Source organism: Melospiza georgiana, chromosome 8 (assembly GCF_028018845.1).
Source record: "Melospiza georgiana isolate bMelGeo1 chromosome 8, bMelGeo1.pri, whole genome shotgun sequence".
In the NCBI taxonomy this organism is placed as follows: Eukaryota; Metazoa; Chordata; class Aves; order Passeriformes; family Passerellidae; genus Melospiza; species Melospiza georgiana.
In genome coordinates, this window is record NC_080437.1 from 4,233,722 (window position 1) to 4,256,692 (window position 22,971).

At 47.4% G+C, this 22,971-nt stretch overlaps 1 protein-coding gene across 10 annotated transcripts in view; it reads right to left on the reverse strand.

Annotated features, from left to right (window-relative positions):
• Positions 1 to 3,017: 3,017 nt before the first annotated feature.
• P4HA1 (prolyl 4-hydroxylase subunit alpha 1) overlaps positions 3,018 to 22,971 on the reverse strand; it is a 29,536-nt gene continuing 9,582 nt past the window's right edge. Inside the window, exons 6-15 of one of the 10 annotated variants that reach the window (XM_058028831.1) lie at positions 21,076 to 21,315; positions 20,090 to 20,277; positions 18,901 to 19,077; positions 14,734 to 14,804; positions 9,838 to 9,937; positions 8,726 to 8,779; positions 7,606 to 7,671; positions 7,118 to 7,186; positions 6,196 to 6,292; positions 3,018 to 5,666 (exon numbers count right to left, since the gene is read on the reverse strand). In XM_058028831.1, coding sequence (XP_057884814.1) covers positions 5,596 to 5,666; positions 6,196 to 6,292; positions 7,118 to 7,186; positions 7,606 to 7,671; positions 8,726 to 8,779; positions 9,838 to 9,937; positions 14,734 to 14,804; positions 18,901 to 19,077; positions 20,090 to 20,277; positions 21,076 to 21,315 — 1,133 coding nt within the window. In that variant the 3' untranslated portion in view covers positions 3,018 to 5,595. Of the gene's footprint in view, positions 5,667 to 6,195; positions 6,293 to 6,447; positions 6,541 to 7,117; positions 7,187 to 7,605; positions 7,745 to 8,625; positions 8,894 to 9,837; positions 9,938 to 14,733; positions 14,805 to 15,842; positions 15,914 to 18,900; positions 19,078 to 20,089; positions 20,278 to 21,075; positions 21,316 to 22,971 lie in introns of those variants that run through there. The other 9 variants (XM_058028829.1, XM_058028827.1, XM_058028830.1 and 6 more) reach the window with 9 other exon arrangements.

The window sequence follows — 22,971 nt, forward strand, 5'->3', positions numbered from 1 at the left end:
CCTGCCTGACACTCCAGTTCACAGTCCCACTGCTCCCAGCCTTTGCCCGCAGCCTGGCAGAAATTAATGTAAAAAAGAGCAAACCAGCTGTTGGGGACCAGCTTGGAAATGTGTAAGAGCCTCTGCGTGTCTGTGCCTGGTGTCCTGCTTTTATGCAGAGCCTTTTAGGGTTGTTCTGGAGGCAGTTCCAGAACACAGCTTTCTTTGTCATCCCTCGGTCCCTGCTGACTGATCCATGTGCTGCTGAAGGCAAAGAGAGAGGGAAAAATGCTGGCAGGACTGCAGAGGAGGCAAAGCACAGGGAATGTGGCATGAGCAGGGCATGCAGCCTGGAGCTGTTGGCTCTGGAGCACCCAGGCTGCTTGCAAAATCAATTGGAATTGGGAAAGCTGAGCAGGGTGGGGAGGGAGCAGCTGGCAGAGGGCAGAGCCTGAGTAAAGAGTCAGAAACTTTCCTGTTAGTCACTGGTCCTGAAGCAAAGGTTGATGAGTAAAAAGCACTTTAACTGCTTTTCCAAAACGTGGCAGCCCCTTTGCCCTGCCCCGGGGATGAGCCACTCTCCTTCCTTCTGCTTCCTTCCTTCTCTCCCCGAGCCAATCTCCTGAGAGCTTTTCAATCCAGCTGCAAATATCTCGGTTGCACCCCGACTGCAAGATCTGAAGAGCAGGAAAAATGTAGGATTGGGTAAAAGTGACCTCCAGTGTTGCCTCGGGGAGTGGCTCGGCAGCTGCAGCAGCGAGGAGCTGTGGATGCGCACAGTGGGACCCCGCCGGTTCTCTGCCCTGCCTTGGACCCGCTGCAGTCACAAAAACCCCTTCCCTGCGCCAGCTTTTCTCTCTCTGAAGATTTACGGGGCGCAGATGCTTTTGGCCACGGTGGTGAACTCTGACAGCTGCTTCCTGAGCCTGGTGCTGACCTCGGGGCAGGCAGCTCCTGCCTGCGTGCATTCATTCCTGCCTCCGGAACGCTCAAATATAGCGCGGCCGGGCCGCGGTGAGTCAGCGCTCCCGGGAGGGACCCTGCGGGCTCCCGGCAGCGCTCCCGGGACACTGCGAGGGAGAGGGGACTGCACCCGCCCTGTCCCCGTGTCCCTGTGGCACTGAGCCCCATCCCAGGTGCAGCTGGAAAAGCCCTCTTGGCTCCGCATTAGGAGCCGAGCTGCAGCTCCTGTGCTGCATTCCTCCTTCCCTGCACGTCTGGCTGCGCCAGGCTCCTGCCCGTGCCACTCTGCTGGGGGCACATGGGATAGAGGGACCGAGCTCCTTTTCCACCGGGAGCTGCTGGTGGGTGTTTAGCTGGGGGAAGAGCAGCTGGTGGCTCAGGTTAGTGGCTGATCGTGGCCGCTCCAAAGCCCAGATGAGTCACTGATGACAGGAGGAGAGCTGCGGGCCGATGGTGAAATCCCCGAGTGCCCGGAGCCGGGTCAGAGTCCGGCAGCCCGGAGAGGGTGGGTGCGTGGTTCGAGACCCCCTCCCGAACGGGGCCAAGCTCGGGTGTGTGGGCAGGTCCAGCCTCGCCGGGAGGCGCTGGGCAGGTCCCTGGTGCTGCCTTCCCCCAGCTGCAGGGAGGATTCTGCCCCTGGGCTCAGGTGAGACCCCACCTGCAGAGCTGCCCCAGCACAGGAGGGACCTGGAGCTGCTGCAGAGCCCAGGGGAGGCACCAGCATGGGCAGAGGGATGGAGCAGCTCTGCTGGGAGAGATGGGATTGTTCAACCTGGAAAAGAGAAAACCGTGGAGATCTCAGAGCCCCTTCCAGTGCCTAAAGGGGCTCCAGGAGAGCTGGAGAAGGGCTGGAGTGACAGGACACGGGAGAAGGGCATCAAACTGACAGAGGGCAGAGATAGATGGGAACATTGGGAAAAAATTCTGCATTGTGAGGGTGGTGAGGCCCTGAGGAGGCTGCCCAGAAAAACTGTGCCCCTTGTCCCTGGAACTGTCCAAGGCTAGGTTAGACAAGGCCTGGGATAGTGGAAGGCATCCCTCCCAGTGGCAGGGAGTGGAATCAGATGAGTTTTATGTACCTTCCAACCCAAACCATTCTGGGATTCTATGATCCTGTCACACCCTTTCCCTTCTCTTCATCTTGTCCTGCCCTGTGACACTGACAGGCCTTTCTCCCCATCTCTGACCTTACCCTGCCTGTTCAGCTGCAGCTGCTGGGCTCCTTGCCCTTGCTGGGCTCCTCCCATGCTGGTGACCCCATGGTCACCCTTCAGCTGCAGCTGTGCCACAAGAGCCCCAGGGCCCCAGCTGGGATGGTGGGAAGTCACTGGCTGGGGTGGGAGAGGGCTGATCCAGAGCCTTCCCTTCCTCCAGGCCTGTCCTGGCTGGGGCAGGGCAGCAGCTCAGGGTGGCTGGGCATGGAGCCCCATCACCCTTCCACAATCAAACAGTGCTGCTGCTCTTCAGGCTTATTGCAAGTGTGCGCTCACATCAGCTGTGCAAGCCAAGAGCTCCATGGGCAACACACAGCTCCATCCCACAGGAAAAGGATCCAGGGCTCTCAGCAGCCCCTGCTGTGCTTTTTGCAGGTTCCTGATGATGGGAATGAAGCACAAGCTCCACTGCTCTGCAGGGTGAAGCCCAGGGATGGCTGTGCTGTACAGACCCCAGAGGTTTAGGTCATGAAGAGGCCAGCCTGACCCTCCCACATGTGAGTTCATTGTGTTGTTGGAGTCTGTGGTGCTTTCTTCCCCTCCCTAGAACCATTCCAGGGTAAGTGGTTGTTTGACGTTCTGGCATCACAAAATAGATTTGCCACCCCTCAGCAGGAGACCCTGCTTTCAGCCCAGCTTTATCTGTCCTGCCCTCTTGCAGCCCTTTAGTGCTGTGTGTTCCCAGTGGAGACACAAAGTTTAGTGTAGAACAGGAATTTGGGGTAGGAGCAGCTCTTGCACCTGCCCAGTGCGATGGTGAAGGGAAACAGAGGAGCTTGGTTTCCACAAATGGTGATAAAACTCTGGTGATAAAACTCTGTGTGATCAGATTTATAGCAGCCACATAGGAGGACAGTTGGATGTGGAGGATTTCTCACTGCTAATGGCAGTGGCTTTTATTTTAAGCCTGTTCACTTTTTTTTTTACATTAAAAATTTTATTACAAAAAAATGTAACAGTAAGGCAGTTGTCAGTCACTGTGAGCCCAGACAGTTTTCAATCATGTTTAATACAAAACTAGATTCACACAGGAGCCACACTGGGGATCCAAAAGCCCTCTGAGAAATGATGGGATAAGGCAGAAGCAGCAGCACCAGTGTAATCCCTTACACAGTCAGCATTGGAGGCATGGACACCACTGCAGTGGAGGGAGAGGAAATAGAGATTGTCTGCAGTTTAAAAATCTAAGCCAACCCTGTTGTCACAATCTGGAACATTCCTGATGTGTCCCAGCAGACTGGAGATTTAATTTTGACAGGCTATTTTTTTTTCTTTAACCAAGTAAAATTTTCTATTGTCAAAAGTAGAAAATTCTTTCCTGAAGAATTATCTGTGAGTGATTCACTGCTTTAAAAGTTGTGCAGCAGAACATTTGTACTCCCCAAGCAGTGCCTGAGACTGATGCTGTTTAACACTGGAGTACTCACTGGTACTGAGGTGAGGGAGGGAACTGCTGAGCAAAATTCTCCAATTCTGGTTTTTTTTCATGCTTTGGTGACTGTTGAACAGAAATGGGACAGCAAGAGCAAACCAGGTGTTTTCCACACCAGTTCCTGATGGCAATACAGGGATTTTGTTTTGTGCTCCTTTACTAGGTAGAACTGGCCTCTCTACAAGCATTTCTGGATGCCCCAAAGGCAGAATTCCCAACTGCTCCCCTTGTTCATTGTCCCCCTTCACCTGCAGGGATGTGGTGGGAGGTACCTGCAGCCATGGTTATCTTTTTGGAGCTTAACAAACTAAGAGATGGGAAAGAGAAAAGAGAGAACCATGGGTAGGAAGAGAGACAGATAAAACGGTGAGAAAACTCAGGTAGGCACAAATCTTATGGGTTTGGGGTCTTTTAAATTATTACAATTTGGTGCTCAAAGATTAGCTCTGCTAAAGCAGTTCTGGGGTGAATTTATTTAGATCAGCTCCTGCTCTTGGTGAATGAGCAGTGCAGATGTGAGGTGGGACTGTGCAGACTTTGTGTTCTCACTTTATGGATGGACCTTGTTTTCCAGCTGCCAAAAGCCAGGCAAAGTTTAGGAAGGTACAGGGCTAAGGAGGGGCAGATCTGTGGGTCCCACTGCTACCAGGCTCAGTAGAAATTTAACAAATATTTTCCAGCAAAGACCTTTTAAAGTGTCTTCTGAAAGTATGCAGTTCCTCCAACTATAGTACCTTAAACTGCATTCTCAGTAATCCAGAGGTATTTCTAGCACATTTAACAATAGGTTTTGTATGTTTTGGCTCAACTGTCAAGATTTTATTGAGGCAGAAAATCCAATTAACCAAAATTGGAATTTTTCCCTTGGTAAAGACTTCAGGCTTGACCCCTAAATCAGTAAAATCATCATCATCCAGAAAATTGGACTGTTTAGGTAAAGGCAGGTGCAGCTTCCTTTGATTTCTGTCCTCATGCTAGTAAGATATTTGGATATTTTGCTAAAAATCCTCCTGTGGAAGGGAAAGGGTTCAGGAAAGTGAGCCTGCAGCTAAAAAAGGTTCAGGACTATAAATAGGCTGAGGGTTTCTCCTGAAACCTTGAGAGCTGGGAGGAAGACAAGGGCAGGGAGTATTCTGTGAGGACTCTGTGTTACCTCAGCACCTGAAGTCTCAGAACCAATTTGAAATTCCAGTGTCCTAAGGCACGACAATTTTGATTAATGAAGGTGGGAACATCCCCATCCCCACTGCCCAAGGAGCAGAGGGAAGAGCTGGCTGCCAGGACAGAACAAAAGCAGCATTTGTTCTTGTGGACAAACATTGCAGAAGAGGAGGGGAGATGGGCTGTGGGTGTTCCCAGGCTGCTCTGACACTGGGGAAGCATCCTGACTCTGCCTGTGGAACTGCTGGCTCATGTGGTCAAGATTCAGAGCCAAATTCTCCACACAGGCTGAGGAGGAAGACAAGTTTAAAAAGTGGGGCTTTTGTGGAAGTGGAAAACCAGACTAGAACATGCTAATAAGCCTGTTTTCCAGCAAAGTAAGCCTGCAGTGGTCAGGCACTCTAGGAAAGCAAAGAGTCAAATGTGTGGGAATTGAAGAATAGCAAAGGGTTTCATTCAGCATTCCTTAGAAGGGAGCCCTCCCAGGCAATGATCCTGCCCTAAGCCTGACAGGTGTGAGGAGGACTCCAGACAACCCCTGGCTGCCCACACTGCTCAGAGGGATGATGGTGACAGGAACACCACACACAACACCACTGTAAGTTGTGGCCCTCATCTGTATTTATCTGTATTTTGTCCTTTTTTTTTTTTGTTTCAGTAACACTTGTCAGCCTCGCTATTTTCTGTTGATAAACCTTGGGGGGGATTTGGAGGGAACCAAAAGCACATTTGTCCTGTCCGCAGCTGAGCTGGGCGGGGTGAACCTGTAGTGGAGTGTTTGTTAGTCAGTTGTAAACTGGCAGGAATGTGCAGCTGCACCCCTGAGTGCTGGGAGCCCAGGCTGCCTCATTCCAGCTCCGATAACGTGCACGGCCGGCGGAACTCCTGTCCCCGCTCGTGGAGCCACTTATTGGAGACTGCAAAGACACAAAGGCACTGCATCACTGCACTGCTCAGCTCCTCCTCTGCTGAACTAAACGTGCTCTAGGCCAGCTTCTGGTTAAGCACAGGGTTATCTTAATTTTCTAGAGGGTTTTAATCACAGAACAGCTTGGGTTGGAAGGGGCCTTAAAAGACTCATTCCAACCCCACTGCCATGCACAGATCTGTGAAGTTAGTCTAATAAAATTAACCAACCAACCAAAAACCCTTCCAGTATAGCTGCAAAGCTACAAAAACTCTTAAAGTAGACATAGCTATGAAAACTCAAAGTAAACATAGCTACAAAAACTCTTAAAATAGATACAGTATTAATTTCCTTTATACATGTAATGAAATATGCTACTATATAGCATATATTTAACATATAGAGAGATATGAGGTAGATAAAGTAAATCAAATACAAATATTTCTTTACAAAGAATGTAATTTCTGAAATCTAAAGGAAAAATAAAGCCAAGCCACCCCCCAGCAGAGCCCAGACTCAGGTCAGAGGCAGGTACTCACCCCATTTATTCCCCACTAGCACCGGGCAGGCTGCGTGCCGCGTGCTGTAATCGCCTTCTCCACTCGGGAAGAGATTGTACCAGAACACAGCTGTACCCTGGGAATGGCAGGGACACTCAGCCCTGTGCTCTATACCACACACACAGTCACACACAGAGATTGTACCAGAACACAGCTGTACCCTGGGAATGGCAGGGACACTCAGCCCTGTGCTCTGTATCACACAATCACACACCAGAGATTGTACCAGAACACAGCTGTACCCTGGGAATGGTAGGGACACTCAGCCCTGTGCTCTGTATCACACAATCACACACAGAGATTGTACCAGAACACAGCTGTACCCTGGGAATGGCAGGGACACCCAGCCCTGTGCTCTGTACCACACGCACTAAGGCAAAGGTAAGTGCATTGTGTTTCAGAGCCTCCTTTTAAACTGAAGGCTCTTTTCCATATTCTTATTCTTAAGAAAAAGTCTCCTTTGACTTACTGTATATTTGTATACTTGGCTTTTCGTTTTTTTCTTTTAAATCCTAAACCAGTTTCATTCCTGACCACTTTAAGAAAGCCAAGATTATTTACTAAAGCCGAGCAGCAGGCCAGCAAAGGCAAACCTTGGTTGAAGGAAAAAACTGACAGGAGAATTTCCTACAGATGCCTCAAGACTAAGTCAACTCACAGGTTTGAGTATTTTCAAGATGTGTTTTGGAGTATTTAAGTGTTTTGCATTTGTATCCACACATGGAATATCAGGGATCTTTGAATCACCAGCACAGCTCCAGTTGCTGCACTTATGGAAAATCACAGCACTGTTCTGACAGCACAGAGGTGCTAACAGTTATTTTAAAGGTTCATTTTCAAGCTCTGCTCTGTGTGGGTAGTGGGGAGGAGTGGATTTATCTGCTGGATGAATCCTGCTCACCTTTCTCGGCCAAACGCTGGCTCCCACTTCAGGGAAGACCGTGGCTCCCCCTGCTGACACATCACTCATCTGAACAGGTGGGGAAGGACAGGTGAGTTCAGGCTGATAAAATCTCACTTTTTAGTGAAAGTTTAATTTTGACATAAATCTCTTAAGAAGGCCAAACACCCTCTGTTCCCAGTGCAGTCCCAGCCTCGTCCCTCCCACTCGAGTGTTAAGGCAATGAACATGCTGTAAACACTGACGCAGGTACAAAAACAAGGCAAATAACTTAAGCTAATGCTCAAATTTGGGGGGAAAATCCTCCTTAAGACACATGGAAGAACCACAAAGTCTGGGTAAGAAGACCCTGCCATATGTACTACCCCAAAGTTAGAGGCTGCTTCACCTGCAAGTCCCTTCAGTAAAACAGAATGAAAGAAAAGCAGAATGAAATCATTCCATGGTACAGATTATACAGTGACAGATGGCAGAAATGTATCACTTACATAAAACAACCAAGTAGCAATTCTGTTGCCTGTTCCCAATTCTTTAAAGGCATCTGGCTCATCTTTCTGTGAACAAAAGCAGGCAGATTCCATCAGCATTTCTTTTTGGTTGCTGAGAGCAGCCAATGACACACAGCTGCTGAGCCAGCAGCACAGAACAGACTCATGCAGAAGAATTAACCCAACCCCTCGATTTGGAAGGAGGGGAGGAATGCAACAGGAGTGAATCTATCAATTTAAATAAACCAGGCACTTTGAATTTCTATAGGATAGGGAGGGAGGGCATTAAGCCCAGATTTCTAATGGGTAACAACAACTGTGCTGTCTGAGGCTGAGGCTATAAATCCTCCTCACAGCAAACTGAATTATTTAATTACACTCATCCCCCTTGTCCTTGGCAGCAGCCAGGGCAGCTCTCAGTCCCAGGGTCAGCTGGGACACCTCCCCGCCACACTCCACTCTGGATTCCAGCTGGGAAGCAGGGAGGAAGCCTCAGTGACAAACTAGGCAACTAAGGAGTGTCCAGCACTCCACTTACAAGAATGAACCACATTTTGATGAGTTTTGATACCAACTTCTGTCATACCTCTGTTTCTAAACCCACCCCCTGTGACCACACTTTGTGAGCACTGAAATTCCAGCAATTGTTACTCCTGGAAACAGCCCCAGTGTTTCCAAACAAAACATGTTAATCACTTGCAACGCCTTGGAGCAGGTGCTTACAGAGCAGAGATCCTGATTCAGAATTGGTGGCTGGAACTGGCAGGGTTAAGGTTAATCTGAAGGGGTTAAACCACACAGAATTATGTCCAGTAAATAACCAACTGAATTTCAGCAGTCTGCAATTTAAGCTGGAATAAAACAGGTGGGGAATTCAAATCCAATTTAAAAATTAAGGACAGTGAGTCCTTAATTCCCAGTTCCAGTTGTCAGGAGACTGCTGGCACTCAGCTTACAGGCAGCAACCTCCAGCTGGTGGTTTAGAGGGCTTTCTCCACGGACATGGATTAGCAAAGTGGAAGAGATACAAAATTTAATAGACATGGAAGAACAGAGAGTGTGCCCCAGCCCAGAGGCCCAGGCTTCACCAGGTCTAGCTCTCCTCCAGCTCTTTACTTGCCCGTGCAAAGTCAAAGTGGGGCTCATATTGTCCTCCCACTCCATAATTTGCCACCTGAAAAAGAGAAACACAGCACTTGTGAAGAAGAAAGAGTGAAGACAAAGCAGGACTTACCCTTCCAAAATCAAAATGAGGCTCATACTGGCCTCCTACGCCGTAGTTGGCTACCTACAGTGGGAGGAGAAGCACAGGATCTAGTAAATCAGTCTTTAGGCAGGCAAGAGTTTGGCTGTCAGCTACAGCCTTTGCAGAGATGAAGTTTAAACACCAAGCCCCAGGAAATGTCAAGCCTCTGTCAGCAGCAGGAGCACATCCAAGAGTGGCACTGCAGGATGCTCCAGGTAAGAATCTGGTGCTTCCCAGGGCAGAAAAGCATTTTTCTTCTACAGAAAACTTTTCAGCCTCTCTCCAAAATGGTGTCACAGTGCTTTTACATCATCACATTGAAACCACTTTTTGACCTGAATTTGGCTGTGTCAATAAAGAGGGTTGCCTGTCCTTCTTACCAATTGGTTATAAAAAATAACAAATTTTCCCCCAGATCCTTGGCCATTTTATCACCAGGAACCTTGACAGAGTGGCAAGGAGCACAGCAGGTTCCAGAAGTACTTTGTGGGTGTCCTGCTTTCTAGGTACTCGTGCTCTGCTCACAGTCAGGGAGGCAGCTGCTCATTTAAAGGCCTCAAGCAAATAAACAGAAGCACTTCTTAATTGCACTTTACTCAAGTTACACATCCAGCCAGTGTTTCCCACATCCCAGGGACACCAGACACTGGTGGCCTCCCCTGAGTTAAACTTTTAAGTGCCTCCAACAGCAGCAAAGTTTGACCCTGTGACCATGAAACTCAGTTTATTGGACTAAATAAAAGGAAGTAGTTCCTAAAAAGGAACTACACATCCAGAGTTTCAGTTATCACTGTTGTTATATATATCAGTTACTCAGTTATCACTGTTTCCTTCCAGCCCAAAAAGCCATTCCACACTGAACAGCTGCTCTGCAAAGACACCGTTTTCTCCCCTTCTGTAAATAAATGAGTTTTTGTGGCCACCTCACGTGAGCAAGCACAAGAAATGGTGCTGGCACCCAGCCCCAAGCCCAAGCTACCCCTTACCTGCAGCTCCTCTGCAGTGGAGACATCCAGCCCTGTGAGGTCCTGGATCCTGGTGTTGATGCGGGACACCACCGGGCTCTCGTAGCCCGAGAGCCACGCGCTGCGGGGGGACAGTTAGTGACAGCACCAACACTTGCAGGCACTTGGAATGGGAAATTGCTTTTTAGGACTTCTCAAGGATTTGGTGGCATGACCACAAGTATTTCCAGGGTGTTAAAACCCTCTGAATTTAATGAATGCATTTCTTAGAAAGACCAATTCCAGCAGGGGTTTAAGGGAGCTCTGTAACCAAGGGCCTGAATTCCCCCACTGGGCTGAAGTGTCACAAACAGTGCTTCAAGCTGATTTTTAAACCAGGCACACACAGTTTTGCTCTTTCCCCGCTCCCAACAGCTCATTCAGCCCCTGGGGTGATGCATTTTGAAGCAAGGTTTGGGACAGGAGCAGGTGAGCTACTGTTTCTGTCTGTGCAGCTGGAGCTCAGCTCCCCCACATCCCACACCTCCAGGCCAGCTCTCTGGGAGCTGCCCTTTCTCATCAGTTCCCCCTGCAGAGCTACTAAAGACCATTTGGAAAACAACCAAATAATGCATTAAATGGAACAATTGCTGTCAGAACAGCCCATTATAACTCTGGTATTTAGCACATGCTTCAGGTACACAATGATTTTTAAAGAGGGGGAACCCAAACTAACCTGCCATTTATTTTATTTTTTATGTGGAAGGTCAGCCTCAGTTCCAAAGGCATCTTTCAGAATGTTTGCCTCCTACTGTGTATTAGACTTTTTCCACAGCTGCTCATCTGACTCATCCCATGCCAGTCACTGCACCTTCATTGTACCTGGCAGCCCCCTGCACTAATATGGGTGATAATATTGGTGATTTGGGGCTTGTTTTCCCCCCCTTTTTTTTAGCAGGAAAACGGAGATAGGTATTTCTACCTTTTTTTTCTAGCAGTTGACTCAGCTTTTGGGCTCAGCAGTGCTTCCTGCTGGACAGAAATCCCTGTGCCCAGAGCCCAGAAGGAAACTATCAGCAGCATCCATGTATTTTTACTCAAATCAACCTTCACATCTATACTAAATTAAGTTTTTATATTGACTTGCATTAAAAAAACCATAAATCCCCAAATACTTTGCCTGGGAGGAACAGTAGCATGACACATGACACAAGGCACTGACACAGGTTACAGAATCTCTACGAGCATTTTTTTGAATGACAAATGAACTATGAGATAAAAGAAATCTGATTTCTTAGGACAGACATGCACAAACACATCCCTAGGCCCACTTGTTAGTACCAGGAGGTGTTACAGCACAACCTGCTTTGATTTCAGGTGGCAGAAGAATGCTAAGACATGGATATGAAGCATTCACCAAACAAAAATCCCCAGAAGCAGCCATGCCACACAGCCATGGTGACGAGGTTATGCTCACAAGCAGCCCTAACCAAGAAGAGCACAAGAAGAGCCCCAACACACCCAGCAGCTTCAGTGTAGGCCTTTTCTGCCTCTGTCCAGTCTGTTAATAAACGAAAAAACCCAAGAAACCCAAAGAAAGGAAAACCCAAGCATTCTTGCTCTGTTGGTTATTAGATGGCAATGAATACTGCAGCCTTTCAGGAAGGGGAGTACTGTATGTATTTTAGAAATCAAATTAACAGCCTCCACATACAAAGAAAGCCTATGAAAGGTGGAGAAACAGGGAATTGAAACCATATTCCAAGTGCCAGCCTGTCTGCTGGGTGCTGAGCAAAACCACAGGGAGGCCTGGAGTGCTGCAGAGGTACAGGGGATTTAACCCTGGAGGTGCCATGCCAGCTGCAGCCTGGCCTCAGAATATTCCAGCTGTCTCACACACCCTCCTCTGCTGCTGTCCCAGCTTGATTCCTTGCTGACAAACGTCTCTGCCTCATTCAAAACAATTTTTTCACACAAAGTTGGCTTTTTTTCCCTGCCCTTGTCTATCAAAGAAAAGAGAAAGACTCCCCTGGCCAGTGGTGTAGGAGGTGCAGCATTAACAGCCTTAAACATGCTCAGCAGTTTGCTTTCTTTTAATATTTACATACTTCCAGATTCACTGCATTCTGTCCTGTTTCTGACCAGCTGTCACCTCTGAGTCTGTGATGGGCCTTAACAAAAAAGGGACAATTCCTGGGAAGCCACAGGCAGGGCAGGTCAAGATATCACTGATTTAGTTACAGACGGGTTTGGTATTTCCTTAATAACCACCACACAACCCCCCAGTTCCCTGACCACACAAGTCTGGTGTTTTGCTGACCCACTTGGCTTTGTAAAAAGCCATCCCTGAACTGTTATAAAAAATTTAATGCTTCCATTAGCGTGCTGAATTCACACTGGGGAGGCTTTTAACAACTTTGATATGCATCACAGACAGTCAGGAATAATCATATTGACTCATGGAATCAAGACATGGCTTGGTTGGGAGGGACCTTAAAACTCATCCCACTACACCCCTGCCATGGGCAGGGACACCTTCCACTGTCCCAGGCTGCTCCAAGACCATCCAGCCTGGCCTTGGGCACTGCCAGGGATGGGGACAGCCACAAAATGTCCCATGGGCCTCCCTCTTCTAATTCTGCATGAGGCACCTCAGAGATTTTGAATGGCAGATGCTTCCACACATAATTAAGGGTCTAAGGAGTACATTAAGGAAAAACCAGAGAATCTCTGGAGCTACTGAACACACAAGAGTACATCCCCTCCAGATCTTATCTCCTCAGCTGCACTGGTCAGTCTAGGAGAAGACATTACATCCCAACACTACTTCTGTAGGTCACTGGCCACAAAATACTGGGATTTGTGTTTAAAAGCCTTCTAAGCCACACTTGGTGTGCAGAAAAATACCAGCAGAGACACAACAGGGAGTGAGTAAAAGCCAGGCTGGTATTTCTGAAATGGAAACTTTTAGCATAACATGCTGCAAGCTCTGGCTGCCTGCTGGGAGGAGAGGGAAGGGGAAAAAGGAGTTTTTATCTGTAAAAGCAGTGTGTGAGTGGGTGGGTTTATCCTGGTGCTGCACACCCTGGCAAGGTGCCTCCCTACACAGAGCTGCCACGTCCCACCAAGGGAACAGTAGCTCTCTCAGAGGCAGGAATGCTGTAAATTTAGGAGGGCATGTGCTGGAAAGGAATGTTTGGAGGGGGAAAGCAGTCATCTATTAAAAAAATGAAGTGAGCATTTTTTGGTTTTCAGGAGCAATGATTCATCTGGAATCTGAACCAGCTCGAGCAGCTCCAAGGGAAAGATGTTTCTGGCAGTGCAGGAGGGCAGCAGGAACAGCACAGGGCCTCTCAATCAGGCTGCTGGGGTGGCTTCTGCCTCCCACTGCAGAGTTAGGTGTCAGGTTCTCTTGGGAAGTCCATACCCATCCTGCAAATCTGCACAGGAGGAAAGCAAAGGCAGGGCAAGCAGAAGCTGCACACCAAGGCTATTCCTACCCTCAAAAAATGCCCTTGCCCAACTTCTTGGATGTGTCCCTACAATTTTAATTCCAGTTTCCAGTGACATACTGAATTTAAAAATTTAGCTCAGTAAAATGTGATTGAATTTCTGAGAGTTCTTAGGTTCATTGGAAGGAAGTCCCACATTTTTGAGCACCAAACCTCATTAAGAATTTAAGGGTCCCATTCCCCAGGCTCTATCCTGTTTTGTTTTTTTTTTTTTAATTGGCCTTTAATACTGGGTGGTGCCTTGTACTATTTTTTCTGACTGTGGCATCTGCACTGCCTCAGGGAATAACACTTCCTACTAATGAAAAATCACAACTTGAAATAAAAAGTTCTTTCACTAAGCCTCATCTATTTAAGTAGGGACCAATTAGACATCCCAATTTCCTCAGTAAACTGGTCAACTTCTCCAATTCCCATCATTAGCACAGCAAGTTTGACATGAGGCGATGTTCAAAAGGATGAAGGAGTTTCCTCAGTAAATACTCCAGAGCTGTCTGCACAGAGGACAAACGCCACAAGTGAATAAATTCCATATATGCAGTGACAAATAACCAAGACAGGTAAGACATGGACAGACCTGAACATTAAAAACAAGAAATAAAAACTAAATGCAACACATGTCCAACAGGAAGATGGATGCTCCTAAAGCCCTTCCATGGGGTCAGTTTTAAGGAGCAAACATGTAAGAGTTTCCCAGACAATTTCCAGAGGATTTCCACTACCTGCATGTGCCAATGAGCACACAGACCCACGTGCTGCAAAGGTGTGAGGCATTAAAAAAAAATTTTTTTCAACTTGTCACTAGAATGGCCTTAAGGACCTTGGTTTTCCAATTCTCCTGAGACTTATCATTCCTGAATCAGTCACCTTCCTGTGAGCCCGCATTTGGAAGCACTTTTACCTTTCTGAAGCAATTCACAGCTAAATTAAAGCCCTTCAGCTCCAGGCCATTCCAAGTTCAGGGGTTTGTCAAAACAGCTGAAAGAACACTTAATTTCTATTCTACCTTCCACCATTCAACCATGGAAATCTCTTAAAATCATCCCTAGCTTTAGTGGGCAGTCCTCCCAGGAATGACAGCAGCTCCCAGCTCTGAGCAAGGGTGGGCACTGAGGAGCAGGGGTGAGCCAGGCAGGTGCCCCATTGCACTGGGTGCCAGCAGAGCCCCATGCCCATGTTTAGTAGGTTAGTGACAGCACACAAGCCATGCTCAGCCAGAGAGGGCACTTCCACCTTGGAATGCCACCACTGACAACCAGTCCCTACTTCAGCAGTCCCCGTGCTTTCTTAGGTGACAGCTCAGCTTGCTTGGGCCCCTCTCTTTGAAAGAAAGGCTGAAGAATAAGGAGAGTTACACAGAATGCTTGTGCTGAAGCAGCACAGCCCCAGGACACACTTCCTCAAACAAGGAATCCCTTCCCCTTACCTCTTAGAGACTCTGTAATGTGCTGTGGTCAGTTTCCCAGTCTCAGGGTCATGAACAGTAGCACGGCTCAGCTACAAAAAGAGAAAGGACAAGGCTTACCCACCTTGCAGGCTGCTTTTGGCCAAGCCCCAGGTGTTTGAAAGGTTCCGGTTGGTCCGGATGCGATGCTCGCATATTAGCAATGGTTGGAAGGGCAACACAAGCTGCAGCTGCCATGTCCAAATCACAACAAATTGGTTGCAATAATTTGGTTAGATTGTCCTTTCACTTTTTTCCTCCCTTTATTATTTTTCCTCCTTTTTTTTTGTTTGTTTAAAATCAAGACTTTCTACAAGTAATTTATGATGCTGAGTTTCCCAGACAATTCCTCCTCGCCCAGAAGCTTTAACTCCTCCCAGAATTTTGGCTCAGTGCTGATGGCCTGTGCAGCCAATCTTTAATTACCATGGCTAAAACCAACGGAGGGCAAGCAGGGGCAGGTGGTTTCTTTCAGATCCAGCCAATTTTGGAAAGCACTGGCTAAATTCAGCTCTTGTAGTACTTAATGGACAAGCTGAAAAGAACCAGGAGCCCGGTGGAAGCGAGCCTGCGTTCTGCCAGGTTTGTGTCAGGCAGGAGGTAAAGGAGCTCAGCTGGGAGTGTGGGATTATCCTGGACAAGGAGATGTGTGTCTGTGTGCACAGCAAGGACCTGAAGCATTTCTTACACCCATTAAGGCATTTTGAGATCTGCTTCATTTTCCAAAGAAAGGGAAGACAATTCCTGGTTGTGAGAAGGAGCAAGGGGGAAGGAATGTATAGATTAAAAACAAACCCCAGATTTTACTGAAGGTTTTGTGACATCTTGTATTTTTCACACTGACTACAGAGACTTGCTTGAAAAAACAGACTTCAGAAGGCGACCAAAAGGGAAAGAACAAATCAAAACACGCCCCCAGAACTTCCAGCTGAAGGAAAAGACTGAGAAACTCAACAGCACCAGCCTGTTACAGATCTGCAGGGAATCACAAGGTGGACTGCAAGCTGTCTCTCCAGCCCATCTGGTTTCCTGACAATGAGCAGGATGTACACACTGATGGCAGGCCCAAACCTGTGGCAGAGCTCTCTTACCTTTTGCTAATTCTGTAATGTGCCGTCTCCAAGGCTCCCGTTATGGGGTTTGAAATGGTGGCTCGCCTCAGCTGTGAAGCGAACCATCAGAATTGCATTACAAGCACAATCTGCAGCCCAGCACTCCGACCACTCAGAAGCCTGGCCTGGGGACAATGCCACCACCCTGGCACCTGCCCTGTCCTGCAGGGCCACAGGGAACCAGGGCAGGCTCCAGCTTTACCAAAAAAAGATTTCTTGTTTGGGTTTTTTAAGGTTTTCCACAAGTCCTGTTTCCATGTTTGTAGTGAGAATGGTTGTCTGAATAAAGCAAACTACAGCAGCTTGGATTTCTTTTGTAGTGAAATGCTCTGGGAGCAGCACACTGCTGTGGCATGGGGACAAGTGGTGCTTTGTTACACTCTCCTGTCCCTGCATGAAGGGTTTTACAGGTAAATTCAATCCACCATAAGCCAAAGGTGAATAAACCATTCCTTTTCAGTACTTCCTGTACCAAAGGCAGCACTGAGCTCCCACAAACTTCTGCTTCACCCACAGTCACATTTACACAAAGTGGGAACTCCTGCCTCAAGGCTTTTCTTTCCCTCTGCTGTGGTCCATTTACTTCATGCCTTCCCATCCCTGTGAATGTTCCAACTCAGAATCTCACATGTGCCCTTTAGCTTGGCTCATGTACTACCAGGCACTCTCCATCACTTATAACTGCAAAGGCTGGGATGCAGAGCCCAAATTTTGTAAAAGGCACAAATGTCAGGCCAACTCCCAAACAATCAGAAGCATTTCTCCACTGTTAAAATAAACCAAACAAGCCAAGGCTGCTCCATACCTACAAGAAAGGGTACTGGGAGCTCCCAGTATGCTGCCTCTCCTCTCCTTCCATGCAGACACATGAAAAAACAAGGCACAAACTACAATTCCAGTGAGACTCCAGAGCTGAATAATGAGGCTTCATCCTGCCAGCAGGGCAGAAGGCTGGGCACACATCAGCACTCTCTTCCCACAGGATGGTAGCAGCCCATGCAGCAGGAAGGAGGAGATGACCTTTAGGTCTCCAAGAACAAAATCCTTTTGCTGCTGAGCCGTGCAAGGCCTCAGCCACAGGGAATAAGGGAACAGTAACTGCATACAGATGCTCCTGCCATAAAGGTCTCCAAGTCTTTGCCATGAGCTGAGTGTGTGACAGGAAAACAGCGACCTCAGCAAGATCAGAGCTCACAGTCACACATTTACAGTTTTCTACTCTGTCAAGTAGTGGTCTGGTCACATTCCACAGATGTGGAATGCATCACTCTGCAGCAAAGGAGCTCCAACACCTCCAGACCAGCAATGGGGGCTCTGATTTTCAGCCCTGCAGCAAAGCTGCCTGCCAGGGCAGCAGGAGGAGATGCCTCACGGGTACTTGGAGGGAAAAGCTCACTTCCTGCTTACAGTTCAGAACATTACCTCAGAACAGAATCACTGAGGTTGGAGAAGACCTCCAAGATAATCAACTCCAGCCTCTGATCCATGCCCACCTTGACACATCCAGCCATTCCTTGGGCACCTCTAGGGATGGTGACCCTGCCACCTCCCTGGACAGGCCCTGCCAAACTCTTCAGTGAAGAGATTCTTCCCAGTTTCCAACAGCTCAGCCTTCAGGGAGCTTTAAGATCCCTTCAGGCTCCCTGGTAGGCCAAGGACAGCCTCACTGCCCATGAACAACCACAGCCCTTGGCCAAGCCAACAGCCTCTCCTGCACTGAATGCTCTTATTCCCCTGGTCTCCATCTGCTTAGCTCATTTTGGACAAAAAGCCATTTAGGCCTAAAGCAAAGGGAAAAAGCAGGAAAATTACATTTCTATGAGCTTAAGTCTTTAAGTCTTTAAAATTGATGGAAAAATAAATTAATTTAACTAACTACATCTTCAGAGTATCTATAGATGCAGAGCTGCACCAATTGGATATAGAACGCAACTCCATCAGTTTGCTGTTTGCCTGAGACACTCCTGTTTTCTCAGCCAGCCAAGCTGCCCTGGATTATTCCTCTCTGAGAAACAAGAGCCTTTGCATCTTGTGTCTCAAACAAGATTGATGAGCCACCATCATTAATAAAAAGCCAAAACTCATCATGTCCTGCTCCCTTAAAGCTCTGTCATCTGCAGGCAGCTTCCAAGCCTGGAGACAGTGATGGCCTCAGGTTTTAGCTTTTATATTTTTCAGATTCTGTGCTTCTTTAGTGTGCAGTTCTGAGCTTCACATTAAGGGATGGTGAGCTCTCTTCACAGAGCAGGGAGACAAAACAATTCCTTCTCTAGATGGGGACCAAGGACAACTGATCCAAATCTGAGGCCCAAGAGCAAAATCAACAGCAGAATGAAGAGAGAAAAACAAGAAGGATGGGACTTCATAAACTAAAGTTGTAATTAGACAATTAACTCCAATATGCAAATGGAGCAGAACTTCTAAAAGTGTGAGACCCTGTGACCAGTCATCCATTTCCATGATCATTTTGGTTCACCTCGGGTGCAGCCCTGGCTGGGCTCTCGTGCCGCCCAAGGTGGATCCATGGAGATCCTTTTAATAAATCCCTACTTTATTCCTTAACTCCACATAGACACTGTTCTAGCTTAACCTTCACAAGGCATCGATAGCAGCCAGTCTTACACCAGAATGGAGAATATAACCATTCTTTCTTGTCTATACAATAAGGTGGCATTCCAGGACCAGAGGAATGGCTGCCATTCCCTTCCAGACTTAAAATAAACAAAAGCAGAAAACCAAACACAAGTTAGGGATACTCCAGTCCACTCTTGCTGGTTTGGATGAGGAGGAGAATGCTGAAGGACATTGTCCTCCTCATCCAAACCAGCTGAAATTGCGTCTGCAGGAAGAGCCTGACAATCCTGCACCGCTGGGACCTGGCTGCAGTCACCACAGAGAATTCCCAGTCTCCTTCAAGAGCTGCAAGGTGAAGCAAGCAAGGTGTGAGCTCACTGCACACCCTCCAGAGCAGCCAGCCACTCACACCAAGCACACCAGGGATTTCAGGTTCCAGAGGGAGGGAAGGGGGAGCGTTTACCCTGGGCTTGGCCAGCTCCTTCACGGTCTCGATCTCCTCGTCGGAGATGATGTCCAGGAAGCGAACGATGCGGGGCTTGTCCCACTCGTCCTCCTGCTTGACGGGGCCCAGGATGTACCTGGGGTTCCTGTTCCCGTCGTAGTAGCGGCAGAAGAGCCTCTTCTGTCGGCGGGGAGTCTGCAGGGGGCACAGCAAGGGGCACTCAGACAGCTGCTGTCACATTTCCCTTCACAGAGAAAAGCAAGGCACAATTCTTCCCAAGGATTTCTGAGATTCACGTTCTCTGAACCTCAGAGAAAGGGAAAACACAATTCTTGTCGCTTGCTGTGCCTGTGTTGTGCCAAAGTAGAATGCAATATGGAGATTGTTTACACAAAGTGAGGATGTTTTGTTTCCTTGGCCTATCAGGGCCAGGGGGGCGGGGACTGTCAGGTGACAGTCACAGGACTCAGAGCAGTGTGAGCAGGTGTGCGCAGAGTGAGCGCTTGGCAGATTCAGTTTAGATGAAATGCATATAGTATAGTATAGTATAATAAAGTAATCAATTAGCCTTCTGAGATCAGTGGAGTCAGATGCATCATTCTCTCCCCTTTGATTTACAGTTAACTGCCACAGAACATTGGTATCGCCAATGGGCAGAACATGTCCTGGACATAAACAATTCACTCTCCCCACCTCCTTATGTGACAGGTTAAGGAGATGATTTCAGTTTGAGAGATCAGTGCTGTCTGCACTTTCATGTTGCTGTGTAATACTTCAGCAAGCATTACTTTACACAACCCTACTAAGATAATTTCATCACCAAGAAAAACATCCCAGCTGATCCAGCTCTCTCTGCCCATCTAGAATGAAAAAATTCATTAAAGTCTCACAGAGGTCTGGTGCTGTGCTAGACAACTGACTGCAAACTACTCCAACTACCCTATTTAATTCTGTCTGTAAGTCTGGACTTCCAGCATCCTTATTCAATTAATTACACTGATGGAGCACTTCCAAGACAGCCAGCAGTGCCTGAGGCAGTGTTACTTTCTATCTACTGAACAGGCCAAAGGGGGCAGAAATCCAACACAAGATCCTCCGCTCTGCACAGTCATGCAGCTGCTCTAACAACTTCCTTGCTTGCACACCACACACAAATTCCTGACATTGTTTGGTTTCAAACATTTGAGAACAGTCTACTCCACTTTACCATTTTGAGCCCCTCCCCACGGCACAGCATTTCGTACTTCCTTCTCTCAGGCAGGTAATCCTTTTTCTTAACCTCAGTTTCCTTCTCCTGCTCTTCTGAATCTGTGCTGGACTTGTTTGCCTCTTTTTCTTTAGCCATGATGTACTCAAAGTATTTCATGTTCCCATTTGCTCTTTGATGTTCAGGATCTATGGACAGAGAAACAGACGGGGATCACTGGCAGGGTTCCAGCCCCTGAGGAACCATCCAGAAGTGCTTATTCACAGAAAGCAAAAGGAAACAGATGCACACCACTGCTTCTCCAACCCTCACTGCACATGGGGTCCCAGCACTGAGGAAAAGGGTTTGGCCACTCCAGCCCATCCCACTTCAGAGGGAGAGACAAGGGAATGGGGCAGGGAGAGAGCTGGCACAGCATGACTGACTAGAAACCTGAAAATACCCCAGTGGGATTTAAAATTTCTGGCGACAAAGCTCTTTAACTTGCAGAATTAGCTTCAGTTCTTTAATAAGTGGCTATGTTAGGGTTAGTTCTGAGCTCCCCAGAGCACCCATTACACAGTCAGTCAGTGGAATATTCACAGGAGAATAAATGCTTTCATTTTTCATGAAGCAGACTCTTATCTCACTGTCCTGTATTCTGTATTTCTTGTTTGTACAAGTGTTTCATCTTCAGCATGTTGAATTTGTATTTAAACCATCTGCAGAGATTCCAGTATCACAAATTTAGTTTCAATTTCATTCATTTTGGTTTTGCCTCTACCTAAGGGGAAGCAATCTCAACCCAGGAAAGCAAAATGTAGGGAGAGAACCAGATTTCAGACAGGTAAAGGGACAGAAGCCATGAAAATCCTTCAGTACAAAGGATCAAATTCCCATCTAAAATGCAAAACCACACTTTAGAAATGCATTTGGGAGTCAGATCCCAGGCAAGGCTGCAGTGCCCAGGACAAAGCCAGGCAGAGCTGTGTCCCTGTGCCCCTCACCCAGCTCCAGGAGGCGCCTGGTGAGTGCCATGGCCTTGGCCAGGTCCCCCTGCTGGTACACAGCATAGCTCAGGTAGTCCAGGATGTAGACTTTGTCTGCAGAGGACACTTCTCCCTCATCCAGCTGCTTCAGGGCTTGCTCCATCCACAGCTCGGTGTGGTAGTAGTCAGCTTCTGTGTAGGCAATCTTGCCCAGCTCAAAGCAATCTTCAGCTGTTAGGAAGGATTTGTGCTTCACACCTAGGTATTTAGAGCAAAACAAAAGAGTTTACACAGGGTTCCAGACCTGTGCTCTGAGAAACATTTGAGTTATTTCTCATTCCTCCCAGCAGGGTTTTATTTCTGTTCTCCCACAGCTCCATTCTGCAGTAGCTGTTTGCTGGAAGTCTCTAAAGCCTGTAAATCCTTGGCACACAAGCACTCAGATGCAGCTTTCCACTGCCAGAATACCAGGGAACAGCTAAATGTCTCTGCCACTAGTGAAAAATCAAATTAAACAAACCTTCCTTCCTCAAAACCCCAACCACTTCCAGCAAGAGCAAAAAAAAGCCAAATTTGAAGTTTCAGAACTCTGATTTCAAGGACATCACATTATCACTTCCAAAATGTTACTGAACCACGACTTGTTAGTGACAGCTTGGTGGGGGAGGACAAGGAAAACATCAGGGAGTAAGTTCCCAGCTGCTTGGGATTTTTTTCAAGTCAATCATTTTTAGAAACATTTTAAGTGACCTCTGAAAGATTAAAGCACTAGTGGGCAAATTACAGATTCCTATTTTTGCCTCTGGAAATACAGGCCTTACGAAAAACCAAATTTTATCTTGTAAAAGGGAAACAGGACCTGCCAGTGTTTTATAACAGCTAGAATTACATCCCTGACTACATCTTAAGCCATTCTGAGTTTCTCACAGCAGCTCTGCAGTGCTCAGAGGGGGCAGCTGTTCTGCTGTACCCTCCTGTGATGGGCAGCAACTGCAGCTTCCTGAGCCTGAACCTGCAAACCCTCCAAGGACACAATGATTTGGCAGTAGCTGAGATTCTGGACCAAAAGAAATTCCCTGGGAATGAAGAAAAGGAGCACAAACAAGTGACCACATGGGAAGTGCTTCTCTGGAGCTCTCCAGAGTCCAAGCTATTCTTTTTTATCCTCCAGAACTTGCAGGTTCTGCCAGTACATTTCATTGCACAGTCTGGACAGCTCATTGCTTCCAAAGCAGCAAAACTTCCCCTTGTATTTCTGTGCTGTTTGAAGAAAACAGCAGTGAGCTGCTCACTGCATTAGGAGGAATCTGTAGGTCCTTGAGCAGGTCTTGAACCAAACCCAAAAGCAAGGTTATACATCATAACACATAAAGCAAATTACTCTTAATTTTATTAGGCATCTGACCACAATGAGCACTTGCAAAAACAAGATGGATTGTACAGAGCTGATTTTTTGCCAGCTGGCAAAGGACTATTTTTCAACAGAGGAAAACAAGGAAGACTCAGCAGAGAAAGTTTTCTGACAAAAAAGAGAAATTGTGTCTTCTCCTGCACAGAGCAGCCTACTAAAGATCAGCTCAGGCAATGCCACACAGGCTCAAGTCTGTGTATGCAGCATCTTTTGCTCTTCAGTTTACACAATCCCTGAAGTTTAAGCTCAAAAAACTTGTTAAAATGCATTATGTTGTACAATAAAAGCAGGCATCTGCCAGTGCAACACATGGGGAAAACCCCACCCAGGCAAGATTTTTATTGCTATTGATTTTTATTAGAAACTATTAACACTGGATTATCTTACCATAACTAAAAGAAAGATTCAGATTTCAATCAAAAAACCACTTTTTTCTTTAATTTTAGCGAGGTCAACCCCCTTCCTAATGTTCCCTTCATGCTGAGCAGTTAAGCAAGGTGGAA